Genomic DNA, 18261 nt, shown 5'->3' with positions numbered 1-18261 from the left:
AGCTGCACCCCAGGAGCATCTCAGGGGGAACCTGAGGCTTTGCTTTCCCTTTCTTCTTTTGAAACAGGGTTTCACTCCACAGTTCAGGTTGGCTGTGAACTCACTATGTAGCCCAGGCTGGCCTTGAACTTGTAGCCATCCTCCTGCCTCAGCGTTCCCCAGTGCTGGGATTACAGGCATGTGCCACCACACCCAGTCCTCCAGACTTTGCATTGTTCAGTGTTAGAGCTTGAACCTAGGGCCTTGCACATGCTAAGCAAACACTCAACCACTGAACTATACACTCCCAGCCCTACCTTTGGCTGAGGGAAAGCCTCTCTAGATATAAAACAAGAAACACACAGCAACAATGCAAGTGTGGACACTTCCAGTGTAGCAGGACAGTAGCAACTCTGACATGGTGTTAGAAATCCTCACTTCCTTACCTAAAGCAAAGAAGGGCTGGGCCGGGGAGATGGCTCAGTGGAATAAGCGCTTCCCTGGCAAGTGCAAGGGCCTGAGTTCAATCCCCGGTTCCACCAAAAAAAAAAAAAAAAAAAAGAAGGGCAGCCACCTAATGGCACTAAAAGCTATTGATCTCCCAAGAGGATAGAAATGAGGTGGGTACACACCAGGCTCTCTTCTGGCCTTAATGGTCCAGGGTGGCTGGCAGGTGGGAGGGGACAGGGACACAGGGGCAGAGAATGCACTGCATAGAAGTGCTGCTGGGGCAACTCCAGGAGGAACCTGTGTAGCTGCAAGCCATTGGCCTGCATAATGCAGAGGCAGGGGCCAATAGGGAGACCTCCACCCACACTCCAGGGTCTGCATCCCAATGCTTGGGCAGAGGAAGACCATCCTGGGGACAAGCTTGTTCACCTAGATGGTGGGACCTTGGTTGGAAGAACATGGCCACACGGCTGAGCAGCAGCTGGAGCTTGCTGGGAGTACAGAAAGGGCTAACCACGGGCAGGATACAGACAGCGCAGGCCCCAGCAGGTGACCCCCCTGCCCCTGTCTCCACCAAGGCTATCCCCAGCTGTGTGGAGAGACACTCACCAGCAGACCAGCCCGGCCACCGCAGCCGTCCAGGTGATACAACAGGAGCTGCGCTGCTTAGTCTGCGCCGTGTGGTCCCGCCGACAGCAGCAGGCGCATACCAGGTAGGTGGCGAGGAAGGCGAGGTTCAGGACCAGGCAGACAGCGGCTAGCAGCCCCAGGAGCAGCAGCGACTGCAAGACAGAGGCCGGGGTGAGCTCTCCCCCAGCAGCGGGGAGTCTGGGAGGGCTCAAGGGGCTGGGAGGAGAGGGAAAGGCCAGCCCATGCTTCTGGCTTCCACACTGGGATGAAGACGTGGTCTGCTGCAAAGCTGAGCTGAGCCACCAGCACGGAGGCAGTGGCAGCTCCAAGGGGTAAGCAAAATACACAGAGAATGACTACATTTAAAAACAGTTGGGGCCGGGGAGATGGTTCAGTAGAATAACCCCTTCCCTGGCAAGTATAAGGGTCTGAGTCCAATGCCCGGTTCCACAAAATAATAATAATAAAAATAATAAATAAAAACAATTACTACAGGCCAGACAGCTCAGTGAACTAAAGCGCCTGCTTAGGCAGAACGCAGTGGTTGGGGTTTGATCCCCGGTGTGCCCTGCCGGCCCCGCCACTGGGGCACACTGAGACACCTATTGAGACAGCGCAGGTTTTGGTGGTGCACGCCTGTAATCCCAGGGAGGCTGAAAGCAGGGGAATCACTATGAGTCCAATCTACGGAGTGAGACCCTGTAGATCCTGTAGACCCCATACTAGATACATTAAAAAAAAAACCAAAACAATTATTACAGTAAAAGTCACACGGCCACTAAGGCCCCTCAAAACGCTCACTCCATTCTTCTGGCCACTTCCTGAAGCAGCTCTGGAAGTCCTCACTGGTTGAGTGTCTTACCAGGTGTGGTCACAAGTCCGGCGAGTGCTAAGACCATGCTCCACCCACGGAGCAGGTAGGCTTAGCTTATAGACATCTTGGTGCGCTCTCACCCACCGACTCCCTGGGCCTGGCACCCTGAAAACCGGCTCTTCCCCCAATCTAAAATGACCACAAAAGGTCAATGTTTTGAACTGACTCAGGACATCAAGGCAGCCAGGACAGTGTAACCAAAGACACTCAAGAAAGATGGCTTGCACCAGGGAGACAGCTCAGTGGTCTAAGCACGTGTCTGGCAGGCGCAAGGACTCAGGTTCGATCACTGGTATCACATTCCATGCAGGTGCTGGTCCCGGAAGCCCCGGTGCACTGTGCCGGCCTGAAACTGGGTGTGGTGGGGCACACTTCTGAACCCAGCACTGGGGAGGCTGAGGCAGGAGGACCACTATGAGTCTGAACTGTGCAGTGAGACCCTGTATCCAATAAATAAATTTTTAAAAAGTTTTAAAAATAAAAAAAAGAAAGAGGGCTTCCAGAACTGCTTCAGAAGGTGTTAAGAACAATGGGACAGGGTAAGGGATTTAGCTCAGCAGCATAGCATCTGCCTGGCAAGCATGAGGCCATGAGTAATTCCCAGTACCAAGAGAGAAATAAATACAGAAAAAAAAAATGGGGTACGTGTGTTCCAGGAGAGGGGGAGGTCCCAGGTACCACATGCTGCACCAGCCCCACCCCCAGGGTGGGCTGAGCCAGCTACAAAAAAAAAAAAAAAAAGAGAGAGGGGGAGGATTCTGAGGGAGGGCCAACATCAATGTGTCTCTTACCGTAACAAGCTTTTTTTATTTTATTTTTAATCTTTTATTTATTTATTTATTTGATACAGAGTCTTACTATGCAACTCCGACTCACAGTGATCCTCCTGTCTCAGTCTCCTCAGTGCTGGGATTATAGGCATGTGCTACCATACCCGGTCTCAGCGGCTGGCTCAGCGTGGAGCCGGCACAGCATGTGGTACCGGGGATTGAACCCAGATCCTTGTGCTTGCCAGGCAGCTGAGCTATCTCCCCAGTCCTGTAATAAACTTTTTAAAATGTAAACAATCAATGTATTTTCCAGTCACATCTCATTTGCTGCCAAGGAAGACAGGCAAGATGTTCAGAGACATCCAAGGGGTTCTAGGAAGAGGCACAGCTTGGACAGCACGCCTCAGGTACCAAGCGGGACGGTTGGCAGGGCCATTGTCATTTGATGCCAAAGTCTAATGCACCCAATCTAGGTGCCCATCCAGAGTCACGAGAAGTCAGCTCCCTTTGGCGAGGTGAGGGGGCTGGGAAGGAGGTAGGGGACGTCAAGGTGAGCAACACACGGCACCCCTTCCCTCCTCTACCTCCTGCAAGACAGAGCCGATCAGGGAGCCAACGGGGCAGGCGGTATCTTCTCAGACCCACCTGGCATCTCGGGTCCTGCAAGGGCAGCGGCTATGTGCCAGGAGGCCTGGGTCCCCTCCCCCCACCTGCCTGCCACATCCTCCAATCTCTTGATTTGGCCAGATGGACACCAGATGGCCCCAGGACGGGTGGCTGTGAGCCGGGGCTGCGCCCGGCTCTAAGTCAGATTCTCAAGCAGACAGCCTACCCTGCTTCCTGTGGCCCTAAGGGTCTCCCTGTCCTCAGTCCCTGCACCCCAGTGCACAGAGCTTGTGTCAGGGGCCCTGCATGCTGGTGGCGTGCAGCAGCGTGGGGAGACTGCAGGCCCAGCAGGTCTGACAGGGGACAAGCCATGTACGGGGCACACACACAGTCAACCTACACAGAGGCCAGTAACCGCCTCCCAAGGCCCGTGGCCATTTTCCAGGGGGCAGAGCACAGTCGGGGGGACACTTGCAGAAGCCCTCTGCCCCTTTCCAGGCCCTGCTCGGCTGCCCAGCCCTGTGCAGACTCAGGCAGTCACTGGCCCTGAGGTGAGCTCTGATGGTGTGATGGTCACCTGGATGGATAAGCTCCTCGGGCTTAGGGACATATGGTGAAAGCGGTGGGGACAGCCCGGGTAGGGCACATGGGTCTGACACAGATTGCAGCTTTCTCTTCCGCCTGGGACACACATGTCACAGGCGCGGCTGGGGATTCACGGCCCTACTACAGGCAGCTGGGAAGACAGCAACAGCTCCGATGGGGCCGGGACTGGCACTGTGCCTTCCGGGACCACTCACTACCATGGCCAACACCTTGCAGCGACCCCAGGAGGCAGCAGGAAGCTGCGGCCCATTCTCTCCCCTCCAGTCTCACTGCAGGGCTCTGGAATCCAGGTCGAGGCGAAGGAGGTCAGGGTGGGTGGGTGGCAGGGCCACCGCACTCAAAGTGAAGATCATGCTGCAACCTGACCTTTAACTGTGACGCTGAGAGCTCCTGGGAGCTTCCTGGCCATGCGGAGTCTCATGTCCTGTCTGGAGGCCAGCGCCAGGACTCCAGCTGACCCAGCGACGCCAAGCGATCGGGTCCTATTCTTGCCAGGGAAGCACCAGAATCTTGTCAATACACGTTCTCAGTCTTTCCCCAGCAGTTTCACTTTCTGTTCAAGCTCATTTGCTCAGCCAGGCCCAGACCACAATCTTGGTGGATGGACATGCCATGCTGTCCTGGCCCCCACTACTAAGATCCAGGGACCCTTATTTATTTATTCATATATTTATTTTCTTGTGGTACTGGGGATTGAACTCAGGACCTTGTGCTTGCCAGGCAAGTGCTTATTCTACTGAGCTATCTCTCCGGCCCTGCAGGGACCCTTTAGTAATCTGCAGACCACTGAGCAACACATACCCTGTGACCCCACATCTCCATCGAATGGAGAGCTTGTGTCTCCAACAAGATCCACACATGAGAGCCCACAGCAGCAACTACAAAATACTCTTCAGAGGTTCACTGACAACATACATGCTATGTTTATAGCCACTGAATGGAATACTATGCAGCCATGAAAAAACTCTTCCACATAAGGTAGATGAATCTCCCCGAGGAGTGCTGAAGGGAGCAAATCAAGACTGTATATTTAATTCATAAGAAGTATACAACCAGAGAAGTTCTACTGCAGCAGTAGCTACCTTGTGGACACCTGGATGGAATGGTGCTTCATACACCACTTACAAATTCACTTGAGGGGCTGGTGAGATGGCTCAGTGGTCTAAAGCACCTACTTAGAACAAGCTAAGCTTAGCAAAGCACAAGGACCACGGTTCAATCCCCCAGCACCACATGCCAGCCAGCCCCGCCCCCTGGTGGGCTGAGCTGGCCATACACACACACACACACACACACACACACACACACACACACAAAATAAATTAACAAATTCACTGGGATGCACACATAAGCTTGTGCAAGTTTGTGGAAGTTATTCCTAACAATTTATAGAAAGCAATGAACCCCCAGGGGGGCCTCTCATGCAGCCCAGCTAACACCCACACAGCCCCCAGGTCGGTAACTTTACTTATCCCATTGATCTTTCCCCAAAGCAGGAAACACCAGGTATCTGCCCCATGTTCCCGCCCAGAAGGAAAGCTCTCCCGTAAGTGGTGGAGCGAAGTGGGTTGGGGCCAAATCAGTTTCCCCAGGCCCACCCCCTTTAGATTCCAGCAGCCTCCTGACTTCCTGCGAGCCACGTCCTCCCCAGCAGCCTGGGACTCTGCGGCTTGGGGCCTTTCCAGGCTGGGGCCCCTACAAGGCTGGGCAGCCGGTCTCAAGTAGGTCACGGGTAATGCATGCGGCACAGGGATGCCCAGGAAACCCCAACTCCCAGGCCCTCTGTAGGCTGCTCATCCGAGGAACCCTGACCTCCATCACCGAGGACGAGAGCTGCAGCAGGAAACTGGGGGTGTCCCGGGGTGGGCCAGGCAGAGAGCAGGCAGCAAGCAATCAGAATAGGAGAGAAGGGAGGCAGGGAGAGGGAGGAGGGGAGCCCAAGCCACCCACCAACTGGGTATCACCTGCTGCTCTCCAATGGGCAATCACTTTTGTGCTCCTAAGGAACACCCAGGACCCCATGTGCATAGCAACCTTGGGGACAGGGAGGGGTGTGTGGGAGGAAGCCCAACTGCCCGCTGTCCAGAACTTAGAGAGCACAGCTTCCCACACCACAGCCTCTGCTGTGCCCCGAGGTCATCAACACCTCCCTGAACCCACATCAGTGTTCAGGCTCTGCCCTTCCCTCGTCGGTGCCCCTTCAATTATTTCTGGTTTGCCGTTCTGTAACAAGAAACCCAGTGTGGGCAGCAATGCCAGGGGGTGGGGTGGCGAGTGGCTCTGCCCACTGTACTGGTCTCCGGCGGGCTTTTGCACCTCACTTCTGTCCCCTGGAGACAATCTGAGAGGGTGGCTGACCTTGCAGTGAGGCCAGCAGTGGGGTGCAGGCGCACCCACGGGGAGACCCCTTCTAGCCCAGCTGGGAAGGGTTAGCTCCCCTGCGGGACCCAGCATGACTGTCGGGTGATGGTGACTCAGTGCCAGACAGGATGAATGGGGCTGCTCATCCCAGCCACAGCCTCCTGGGCTTGCGGTCTGTGGGGCCTCCCCTCCTCAGACCTGCCTCTTAATGCTCAGCTCCTCCTCTAGCCTGGGGACACACACTGGTCTCTTGGGGGAATCTAAGAACCAAGGTACTCAGGAGGCTCGGGAGAACACTTGGAGAAACACAGAAATGAAAACATCTTCTATATCCTAAACACAGAGAATGAGGGGACTCCTGACTGAGGCAAGGAGAGACAGAGGACGGACAGGGACAGTCACACACACACGCCTCTTGAGCTCATCCAGTGTCTGCTTTTCCCCTCTGTGGCTGGGCTGAACTATGACACCAATGCTCCAGGAAAGAGGAAGCTGAATGGCCTGTTCAGAGACACAGCTGGATTTCCTGCCAGGTGCTCTCCGCTGTCCCCCACACTGCCCAAAGGCCACCTGGCCGGGCTGGGGTCTCCTTCCCTAGCAGGGAAGCCAGGCACCACCCACAGGACCATCTCCAGTGCTCCACGCCTTCAAAGGCAAGCAGCCTGCGGCAGAAGGGCTGGCCACCTCCTTCCCCAGATGCTGGCTTGGCGTCCCTTCCCTCTGCCTCCCACCTGGCCTGCCCAGTTAGTGCCTTCACTGCAGGGAGAGGAAGAAGATTCAGCTATGGGAGGATCTGGAGGCTTCCTCTGCTCCCAGAGACCCCAAAGTGAGGGAGGCCCCGACTTCCTCAGGGGGGTCCTGGGATAGAAAACTTGCTCACAGTTACCAGGTGAGCTGCTGCTTAGCTCCTCTGGTCTTCAAAGACCCCTCTGGCCTCCGTGCGCAGGCAGCATGCACTGGCTGCGATGTTTGGTTGGGGCCCTTGAGCTGTACTGAAGCCCCCCAGACTTCCTTGATCAGGGTCTGTAGCTCTTTTGCCTCCCTTCCCCTTTGGGGGTACTGTGCTCATCAAGTGATCTCAAGGCTAATCACCTAATGACTTCTATCACAGGGTCCTACTGTGTGCTGAGGGACCCTCCATATTAGACATGTTATGTGTAATATCTCATTTAATACTTGCAAAGGGAAGAAGCAAATTCTGGGGAGGTTAAGACGTCTGCTCACAAATCCAACCTGGCTAGGAGATGGCAGAGCCACCATCTCAGCTCCCTGGCTGCTGCCACAAAGAACTGGCCCCAGAGAACCCGCAGCAACTGCTCCCAAAGGCCTGCTGCCCTGAGTATCACAGTCACCCAGGCCTGGCTGGGTATTTGGCCTCAATCCAGTCTGGGGACAGAGTGATGAGCTGACACAGAAAGTACCCAATCTATGCTGTGGGCTGACCCGCTGCCCCATTCTAGCCATGACTTGGGTTCAGGAGGAAAGGAGACCAGTGGTCAGACAACAGGATAAATTACTAAGATAGGAGTGGCCTTAAATAGCACCCATAGCCAGATCTCCATCCTGCCCTCCACTTGGGGAGCTGCCTCCCCAGCAGGACTTGTGGGGGGAGGCAGCAGCATAGGAGCAGGGGCTTAGGAAGGGGACACCCTCTGGAGCTCAGCACAAAGGGTGTCAAGGCCAGGACTCTGAGGGTGGGGGAGGAGTTGTGAGTGGGTCGGCAGGCTCAGCTGCCACCTGTCCCAGGGACTGGGAGTGGGTGGGGCAGGCTCACAGCCCTTCAGCCACAGCTGCTGGCAGGACAGGTGCTGTTTTCCCTGCCTGAGGGGTGAGGGAGTGGCCTGAGCATCCCTCCCAGACTTAGGGATCTTCAGCACCCAGTAGGGGGTTTGTATTTCCTCTAGTAAAGAGGAAAACATGGTTGAGGCCCAGGGGGAGGGTTTGGGGCATCCACCCCAAAACACAGCTGTTTCTGAAATCATATCCGCCTCTTTTCAAGCATTCTTTGGGAGAGGAAGATCCCCTGGAGCTATCCCCAGGCAGCCCATTCTCCAGGAACACTGCCTTCCTCCAGCGGGACGGGGAGCGGGAAGGGTGGACACGCTCACGGCTCACCGAGAGCAGGTCCAATTCCTCTTCCCGGAAGAGCAGGCACCAACTGCCGGGGCCTGAAGGCAGCCATGGTGTTAGGGGTTATTATTAGACTCTGGCCACTGGCACTGGCACGCGGGCAGTGTACAGCTTAGGCCCCCTGATCCCTGTGCCCTGAAGGAGGAAGCCCTGGAAAGGGAAGAGGCCAGCAGGTGACTTCCAGGTTCCACCTCCAGGAGGTCCCGCTGGGCCCCATGGCCCCGGCCAGGGAAATCAAGAGGTCAGAGCCTTGACGCTGTAGGCAGAGGCTGCCAGGGCCGAAGTCCCAAGTTAGGTAGACAACTCTGAAAAAGTGGGCCCCATCCTGGGCTTCCCAGCCCCTGAATCTTTCCTCCAAAGTAGGTAACGGCCTCGGCTGGGGGTGGGGTGAGGGGGCGCTCAGCCACACCCGCGATGCGCTGGGAGACTGCAGCTCGGTCTAGCAGCGCCGTCAGGATGCAGATACCTTGGAGAAAAGTGCCGGCTGGGCCGGGAAAGGGCGAGGGAGACTAGACAAGAAACCAAGACCCCCAAATTTCCAGGCTGAGAAGTACGGGGGCCCGTGGTGAGGGACACAGGATGGAGCCGCCCAGGCCTAAGCTGAGGACAAAGAGGAGGTTGGCTGTCAGCACGGGGTGGATCCGTGCAGGCGGACTTAGGACTTGGTGTGAGTTGCAGCAGAATCTGAAACCACCTTCCTTCCCAGGAATACAAGCGGCAGCGGGTCCACTGCGCTCCCGAGGAAGTCACCCACGCCGCCTGTCCAGCCCCGCAGCCTTCCAGCAGGGGCCCAGGCCCAGGTCTTGGCAACGGCTCCCACCCCGCAGGAAGGGGCCAGGAGGAGGGGCGCTGGGAGCCCGAGCCCACCTTGGGAGACTCAAGTCGTTTCTGTCTAAACTTCGGCCAGGCCAGCCCACCCGGGAAAAGAGCGCCCGGGGCTGGAATTCAGCAAGAGGGAAAACTTCGGGAGCCCGTCCGCACCCCCAAGGGGCGCACCGCGGCGCCCCCGGACGCCAACGCCCCCGCCCGGCCAGCCCGCGTCCCCGCCTCCGCCTTCTGCCCTTCCCGGCGCCCGCACCACGCCAAGGGCCCCCGTGTGCCCGAACCCCGATGTGTCCCCAGGAGGGGCCGCGGGGCTAGGAGTCGCGGGAAGAAGGGAAAAGTGGAGAAGGAAGGGGCCGCGGAGAGTCTGAGAGGGGCGTGCGGGACGCGGTGGCCTGGGTCTGGGGCGCGCGGCTCACCTCCTGATAACTCTCGTCGCGGGGGCTGAAGGTGCTGTCCACTGGCTGCAGGCGCAGGCTGAAGTGCGGGACGCTGTGCAGCCACACGACCCACCAGGGCGCAATATAGTCCACGCGCGCCGCCGACATGGCTCACCGAGCGCAGCCGGACTCAGCCGCCGCCTCCGTAGAGCCCGCGAAGTGCGCCGGCCCAGGGCACGCCCCCCGCGCCCAGGGCACGCCCCGAGGCACAGGACCCGCCCCTCCATGCCCTAGGACACGCCCCACTCCCTGACGCGCCCTTGGGCACCTGCCCTGTGGTCCAAAGGCCGGCAGCCCCTTTCTGGGCGCAGGTCTGTCCTGGTCCACGACAGAAAGAAGCGGGAAGAAGCGATTTAAGTCTCGGGCTTCTCCCAATGACATAGGAAGTCAAGGGTATAAAGAATTCAGGTAGGGGCCGGGAAGACAGCTCAGTAGAATAAGCGCTTGCCTAGCAAGCAAAAGGGCCTGAGTTCAACCCCCAGTTCCGAAAAAAAAAAAAAAAAAGAATTCAGGTAGCAATCACGGTCGGAGAGGCGACTGGTGGCTCCCAGGGCGTGTTCAGGGTAGTGCACTCGGTCACTCTGTCTAGATTCCGCCACAGCCCTTCATTTGAGCGTCGCTATGTAAACCATGTGGACTCAGACAGGACAGCTCTAAACCCAGCTGGCCTGGCAGCTAACGATGCCGCATGCACAGCACCTGGAGTTGGGACCTGGAGTTTGCGAACCAAGAGATGCCCTCGGTTCTTGCAAGGAAGACACCATGCGTGTGAACGCACCGCGCATGCTGGGTTAGACGGTGCTTTGGGAGGAAAGCCAAACAGGGTGAGAAGGCTGCGGGGTGCAATCGCCCTCAGCAGAGCTCTTCAGCCTTGGACCTCTGCACCCCCTGGACCTCTGTCCTCACTCGCGACTGCAGAGGACAGCTCAGCTGCGTTCAGGCTGAAAGCACATGGAGGGACAGTAAAGGCTTTGGGAGTGGGGTACTGAGATGGTACAGGGTTTGTGACGGGACAGGCTTTGTTAAAAGACCGCACTGGGCAGACAGCCCAGTGGGGTATAGTGATAGCAAGAGTTAAGAGGTGGCAGGTGAGAGGAAATCTTGCAGTGGCTGCAAATTTGCAGGGACTTCTAGATGTCCAGCTAGAGCACTGGATACCCTGGAAACATGTGGCTGCTAGAGGGTGGACAATGAATACCACTGGCTCCATCAGAGATGCTGGGCCCAAAGAGATGGATCCTGCCTGGCCTCCTGGGGCATCTCCTCCTGGGCCGGAGAGGCACAGGAGCCTAAGTACTGCCTCACACATATGGGCTTCAACAGCTCTGCACTCTGTTCTGGGGAATACTACGAGTTTCTGGGTACCAGGAATAGAACTCAGGCCCTCCTGCATGCCAGGCAGGGGCTGTGCAGCTCAGCTATATCCAAAGCCCATGCAGGCTTCTCTGCAGTCTTAGTAGGAAACATGGGGTCCGTTTTTCAGCCTGCAGCGCTTAATTACAAGCCTTTAAAGAGCTTTGAGTCAGGGCCAGGAAGTTTCTCAAAAACAGAGTTGAATGACAGGGGGCTACCAAGGGTGGGGTTTTGGGTGTCCTGTTGCCAGGTGTGGGCAGCACGATGAGAACCCAGACCAAAGTGGTTTAGGGTGAGGAGTCAGAATTTCACCAAAAGGGTGAAGTTCACCTAAAGACTGGTGAGGCAGGCAAGGGCAGCTCATGTAGCCCACCTGGAGCCAGAGGCTGTGTAGTATGGACACCTTCCTCCTGCCTGCCTCTTGAGGCTAAAGGCAAGCCTTACCGTGAAGCCTCCCAACACCAGTCAGTATCCAATTGAATTACAAGGATTTGTTTTCCCTCTAGAGTAGAACTGACCCTTACAGTGCTTCAGCTGAGGGAGGACAAGACACCATGGGCCAAGGGGTAGCATGTCTTGTGTCACCTCTGGACTGGCTTTGAACCTGCTACAGAGCTGGGACTGGTGCAGACCTGCACAGGAGTCTTGAAGCAGCCAACTTCAAGGGCTCTTATGGCCCCAGGTGCAGCATGGAATACCTAAAGCCGACAGTGCTAACTGCACCTGCAGGGTCACAGAACCCTGGAGAATGCCAATGGACAGCTGACACAGGCTTCAAGCCATTAGCACTGGCCTCAGGAGCCAGTCTGCACAAGCCAGCATGGACAGGGCAGCATACCAGGCCTGCCCAGAAATCTCCACAAAGCTTCTCCTAGGTGCTGGGGCCAATCTCTGGACAATGTGCCAGAGACAAACTCTCCTTTAGAGGAAGACCTGAAAGCTACGAAAGATGCCATATCTGTATCTGCCACCAGCTAATGGGTAGTTCATGTGTCACACTTTTCCTGGAGTAAACAAAAGGCATGCCTTTTAATAAACTCCCACTTGACTACTTTGCAGTTTTTTTTTTTTGGTGGAACTGGGGCTTGCAACTCAGACCTTTGCACTTGCCAACAAGGGCTTATTCCACTGAGCCATCTCCCTGGCCCCTGCAGTCTTTAAAGAAATACTAGCCGCATAACATAGAACCATTCTTTTTTTTTTGAAAAGCAAAGATGTAAATAAATCTACCCTAGTGCTTACACTTAAAATGGATTTTGGTGTAGGCCATTTCTAAGTATTCACTGGCAACTATTTGCTGCAATATGTCGCCACCTGGTGGCTTGTTCCAACATAACCCATAGACAGCCACACCTGTCCAGTCAGTTCAATACTTCCCCACTAGCACATTTAATTCAGGAAGCAATGACAGGCATTAATATGGCTATTTTCTATACTGATGGAAAAAGAGATTAAATTTTAAAACCCACACAGTACCAAGTAGTACTGTGGCAGCACGAGGGATCTAATACCCAAGTAGTCAGGCCTGGCTGGCCTTTCTATACCCATGTTGGATTTAGCTATGGACTTGTTAGAATTGCTACCCCCCAGGCCAGGGAGATGGCTCAGTGGAATGAGTGCTTCCCTGGCAAGCGTAAGGGCCTGAGTTCAATCCCTGGTTCTGCCAAAAAAATAAAAAAAAAGGGCCACCCCCACTTCTGAAAAAGTATTGGCTTTTGGTCCAAGAATAAGGACTCAGATCTTTTGAGAAACAGGGTTCGCTGATGAAATGTCAACTGGATTTGAGACTGGTTCTGCTCTTTATCCAGGGTCTTGTTCCACTTTCCTTTCCCCTTCAATATTCCCTTTTCCTTGAACTGGCTGTCCCCAAACCCATGCTAGGCTAGCACACTGCTTCTGTTCGCTAAGGCTCTCTGGAACCCTTTGCCGTACAAGTGCCAGCCTTGAAACATTCCACATCTGCATCTAAGGCATATTTCAATAGGGTACACTCAAGCCGCAGGCCACCACCACTGGATCCTAAAGATGGAAAGGCTTCCCTGTGGTTACTTACCAGGAGTGCCCAGCACCCTCCCTCACTAGAAGGCAGCTCCTGCTACTAAGCTGGCCCATAAATCTTGGTCTTCTTACTCCCAGTGCGACCTACCCACATCTAATTATTTTCAATGGTGTTACCTGTGTTAAAATCCCAGCCCATACTCATGACTGGAGGAAGAACTGAACTCACCCCAACCCCACTACTAAATAGCACTTTCTTCCCATCTTTTTAAAAAAAGAGGACACTTCACAGAGTTTTGAAGTTTTTTAATATACTTCACATCAGTCTGGCTGGTTCATTTCAGCTCCTTTACTGCCAAGCCTGGAGAAAGAGAAGCGACAGTAAGTCATTTTATTGGCGTTATACTGGCTGTGCCGATTCTGTCCTGTAAGCTAAGGACAGCTCACAAGAGGTGTTGGTTATAATACGAAGTGTTTCCAGAGTAAAGGGCTCACTAACCCGGGGGCAACGACTGCTTCAGCTTCTCTGCCTTTTCTTTGTCAGTGATGACCAAGGTATAAAGATATCTGCTGCATCGAACTTTAAACTTCACATTGTCTTTGTTCTTCTTTATCTTGACAGCTGCCAAAGAGAACAGAAGTAACAATTGTCATCACAGAAGGCAAATGCCACAGGTCACAAGCTTTACACACACGCAGTGGCATGTGAGTGACTCCAACTGGCCAGCCAACAACCACTCGGGGGGGGGGGGGGCTTGCCCATTAGTGCCATTGTTTAAGTGCCTGCTTAAACAAAGCAGTCAGGCTCAGGATGCTGTGGTTCAATCGATCCCCAGACACTCACACCATATAAGACCTGCCCTGAAGGCATTCAGTGGCTGCAAAAAAAAAAAAAAAAAGTGAAGCTCCCTCCCACCTCCCTGTACTGTCCCCTCCAACATGAAAACTGGTGCCAGCAACCCACATTTCCCTCCATCAACCCAAGGGTCTGGGGTGTGAGCAATTTTAACTAGGTTACACGTAAAACGTTATGGTGACTATAGCACTGTGCAACATTCTGCACTGACTTAATTATGCTACATCTTTAAAGGGACAGGAGGAAGGAGAGCATGAAGAAGACTCAGTCATCCATCTGTCTTCTAGGATTAAGAACTCTCCAGAGCTTTTTTAAATTTTTTTTTTCCGGTACTGGGGATTGAACTCAGGACCCTGTGCTTGCCAGGCAAGTGCTTATTCTACTGAGCCATCTCCCCGGCCCTCTCCAGAGCTTTGATCCTCAAAATCAACTCTCTGCATAGAGCACAACGCCTGGGGAGTAACACAGAGCTCCCCCTTCAGGATATCCACCCACCTCACTCATCAGTCACAGCATGTATGGAGCCTCTCCTCAAACTTAGATGAAAGCTCTTTGCGGGGGGGGGGGGGGGGGGGTATTGCTCCTAAAATCTATCTGGGATCACAGCTCAGACAAGAAGCCCAAGTGCACTTCAAATTCCACAGTGTAGAACTTGGCCTTCCTGGGAGTAAGCTAGCCATCACATTTACTAGTCTAACCTCTCATTCCAACTCAGACACTTTTTTTTTTTTTTTTTTTTGCGGAACCAGGGATTGAACTCAGGCCCTCGCACTTGCCAGGCAAGCGCTTATTCTACTGAGCCATCTCCCTGGCCCAACTCAGACACTTTCAACAACTGTTACAAATGCTGTGAAGTGTTTAGTGCTTCACCCCAAGTACCCAGCCAGCCACCCATCCACCCAAGCACAGAGCACCTAACAGCAACGCAAGATTAATGTGTACTTGTGCCTCATGACTCCATGTCCGCCAATAAGTGCTGAAAAGCGCAGGACACCTCACAAGAAGCAGCAGCACTGCAGGGCTCGCAGCCTGCCCAAGGCCTCAGGTACCTGTCTATATTTTTAGTACACCCAGACACCTCATGTATTCATGAAAGCTAATTGACTGTAGGATCCCATCATTAACTACACTGCACTGTCCCTGACAGCTACTGTACCATCGAAAACTAAGATGAACACAAACTAAGATGAACTGAGATGAACACATTTCTAAAGACATACAGATCTCAGTGTTTATGCACCATTACCGTATCATAGCACACAGCAGTTTCATGTCTGGGTATAGACCCCAAAGAATGCAAATGAACAACAGAACAAGTATTTGCACAGTGGGCTGGGAGCGGGGTTCAGCGGTACAGCACTGGCCTAGCAAGTAAGAGGCCCTGGGTTCAATTTACAGCACCACAGAACACAAACAGCAACAAACCACCCCAGTTCACAGCAGCACTGTAAGAGTAGAAACAATCCATCGATAATAAATAAAACACAACACACTGTTACCATTCAGTGGACTGCTGAGCCTTAAAAACTAAACTAGAAAATACAACACAGATGAACTCTGAGGACAGCATGATAAATAAAACCTGCCAGCCAAAACCTCAAGTGATTCCACTTACACGAAGATCCATCAAATCTGGAAACAGAAAGGTGGGTGCTAAGGGGTGGGGACTTTAGTGTCTAATGGACAGAGCTGCAGCTTCAGAATTCTGGAGTCGGGGGCTAGATGGTGTTAATGTCCCAAAGCCAGTACATGAAAAAAATGGCTCAGAATGTAAACTATGTATTGTATCAAGTTCGTTGGTTTTTTTTTAAGAAGCAGGACACGGTTGTGCCTGCCTGCAATCCCAGTTACTCAGAAGATGGGATAGGACTGAGTGAGCATCTAAGGCTAGCCCAGACAGCACAGCAAGATCCCATTTCCAGACTGCAAATAAGAAATAAAGCATACTTAACAGATACCTAGTGAACGTCTTACGCTCAGGATACCATGACCCCACCTTTATGAGCTACGAATCTGACCGATTTTGTATTATTTCTCAGGACTGTTAAAGACATTTAATGGAATATAGGATTTGATCTTTGCACCAATCTCCTGATAGAAACTCAAAAGACAGTCTTATCAACATCACCCTAAGTGGAAGGAAAGGATTTATCTAGCCCACCTTACTGACAACAGCCATCAGCCAGGAGGGCAGAGCTGGGACAGAGCAGGCTGTGTCAAACAACGGCAGATCTAACTCCGACCTGCTAACTGCTTGTGTGTGTGAAACAAGTGTTCCAGCTGCAGTCCCCACAGCTATGGAGCAGGAAGGCTTCCCAGAAGACCCAAGACAATGGGGTATTTTCAGTACTAGGGGCAAAATCATGCCCCAGCCCCAACCTATCACTCAAAGATTCTCCCTGCCCACTATCCCTGGGTTAGCGATAGAAGGTAACAGGCCAGCCCAAGCCTACTAGTCCCATAACTCAGTTAGGTCCTTGTAAGATGTATCTGTGATGTAACAGAAAAGCCAACGGGCTCTCATTTAGTAGAAAAATGATGACTCTGGGTCAAAGCAGTAACATAACGTTTCACACAGACAAAAGAACACAGCTTCTTCCAAGGTTCAGTGTTAAAAAAAAAAAAAACCAAAACACGAGCATTATTAGTTAACATAAAAGTAAAAAATTCTGCTGTTACAGTTTTGGATCTTTATTTCCTTTCCCCTTCATTTGCAAACCGGAAAACTAACACAAGCTGATGCCCAACTGCTTGGTAAAAAATCTCACTGCGATCAGTACTGTCCTCGGCTCACCCGATGTCCGGATCACACTGCGCTCAGCGCGTGACTCGTGCAACAGGGTTTACGCTCAAGAGAAGCCACTGCACACGAACCCCTGAACTACACGAAGGAGTTGCCCCAGGAGCACCTTCAGTCCCTCCGCATTTGCCCAGCAGGCTTTCCCCGGGGGAGCGTGACAGCCGGGCACGTGCTCACGCGGCCTCGCGCCCCGAGACGCCGCGCAGGACGCCCGAGCGGCCCCGGGAGTCCTGCGCGCACCGACGCGATCACAGACTCGGCTCGGGCTTTGCAGCAGCCACTTACACTTGGCATCCTTCCGCCTCGCTGTGAGCAGAAAATCCTTGATTTCCTCAATTTTCCGAGGCTGGAAGACGAGAACAAAGAACATCCTCTAGAGACTCACGCTTTCTGGTGACACGAAGTCCCCCCACACGCTTCAGCCCCCACGGACCCCTGGAAAAGACCCCCCACTCGCACTCCGGGCCCGCGCCTCCCCCGGGAGGGGACCAGGAGGGGCGCTACTCACCATGGCGACGAGGCGCTCGGACGTCGCGGACCGGTACCTGCGGAGAACAGTCCCGGAGTTAACAGAGCGCTGCCCGCGATCCCTGCCTTCCCTCCTCTCCCGAAAAGCCGGCCCCGGCACTCTCTCTTTCTCCTCTGAACCCTCGACGCAAACCCCAGGCCCCCAGACCGCACCCAACTGCGGATTGCCGCGGATTATCCCCACTGCCCGCGTACCGCCGGAGAAACACAGGTACCAGCGAGAACCGAAGACAACGTAAAAGGACGGAACTTCCGTTTCCGGGCGGTTAAACCCGCCCAAAGGGGGAAACTAGCTACAGCGTCTGCAAAGGGTCAAGAAGCCTACATGCGTTCACCCTTCCAATTTCAGTAGTTCTGCCCCTTCTGGTCCAAATTGGTAATGCACCTCTTCGAAGTAAAGCGTGGGCTGAGCTGCGGACCTTCCCATTTTGTCTTCTCCTTTTCTCCCCAGCCCTATTAGCTGTTCCCTCTTCGGAACGCCGCTCCCTCACTCACCGTTTGCCTTCTTCCTCCAACGCTTCAGCTCGGTTTTATGATTTTTTTGTTTTATTTTGTTTGGTGGAACCGGGGATTGAACTCATGGCCTTGCCCTTGCCCGGGAGGCTCTTATTCCACTGAGCCATCTCCCTGGCCCCATTCAGCTTGTTTTTTTTTTTTTTTTAATTCACTAGACTTGTGTTTGGGATCTACACAGATCATTAATGAAAAGGTCTCTCCTACAAACCTTAGGCACCTCTTGCTAGAGGCCCCTCACATTTTTTTTTTTTTTTTTAATTTAGTATACAGTCTACAGGGTCTCACTACACAGATCGGACTCATAGTAATGGGCTTGTATTCAGCCTCCCAAGAGCTGGGATTGATTACAGGCATGCCCCACCATGCCCAGGCTCTGTCCCTGTCTCAGAGTGCTGGGGGGAGGTGGGGGCAGCACGGCAGGCCTGGATGAACCCTAGTCTCTGGGACTGCCTAAGCAGGCGCTTTAGTCTGCTGAGCTACCTGGCCGGCCTCACCCCCTCAAATTTTGATTGATTTTCTGAGACAGGGTCTGTCTACCTAAC

At 53.8% G+C, this 18261-nt stretch overlaps 2 protein-coding genes across 2 annotated transcripts in view; both read right to left on the bottom strand.

Annotated features, from left to right (window-relative positions):
- Ttyh2 (tweety family member 2) overlaps nt 1-9816 on the bottom strand; it is a 44739-nt gene extending 34923 nt beyond the window's left edge. Inside the window, exons 1-2 of the mRNA XM_004630065.2 lie at nt 9648-9816; nt 1039-1211 (exon numbers count right to left, since the gene is read on the bottom strand). Of these exons, the coding sequence (XP_004630122.1) occupies nt 1039-1211; nt 9648-9776 (302 nt within the window). The 5' untranslated portion in view covers nt 9777-9816. The remainder of the gene's footprint in view (nt 1-1038; nt 1212-9647) is intronic.
- Nucleotides 9817-13308: 3492 nt separating this feature from the next.
- Nucleotides 13309-18261, bottom strand: part of Rpl38 (ribosomal protein L38) — a 43863-nt gene continuing 38910 nt past the window's right edge. The window contains exons 2-5 of the mRNA XM_023714123.1: nt 17184-17452; nt 16961-17021; nt 13519-13641; nt 13309-13380 (exon numbers count right to left, since the gene is read on the bottom strand). Of these exons, the coding sequence (XP_023569891.1) occupies nt 13355-13380; nt 13519-13641; nt 16961-17021; nt 17184-17452 (479 nt within the window). The 3' untranslated portion in view covers nt 13309-13354. The remainder of the gene's footprint in view (nt 13381-13518; nt 13642-16960; nt 17022-17183; nt 17453-18261) is intronic.

The sequence above is a fragment of the Octodon degus genome, unplaced genomic scaffold (genome assembly GCF_000260255.1).
Source record: "Octodon degus isolate 3935 unplaced genomic scaffold, OctDeg1.0 scaffold00033, whole genome shotgun sequence".
Classification (NCBI taxonomy): domain Eukaryota; kingdom Metazoa; phylum Chordata; class Mammalia; order Rodentia; family Octodontidae; genus Octodon; species Octodon degus.
The sequence above is the reverse complement of the archived record's forward strand: the minus strand, read 5'-3'. Positions and strand labels throughout refer to the sequence as shown.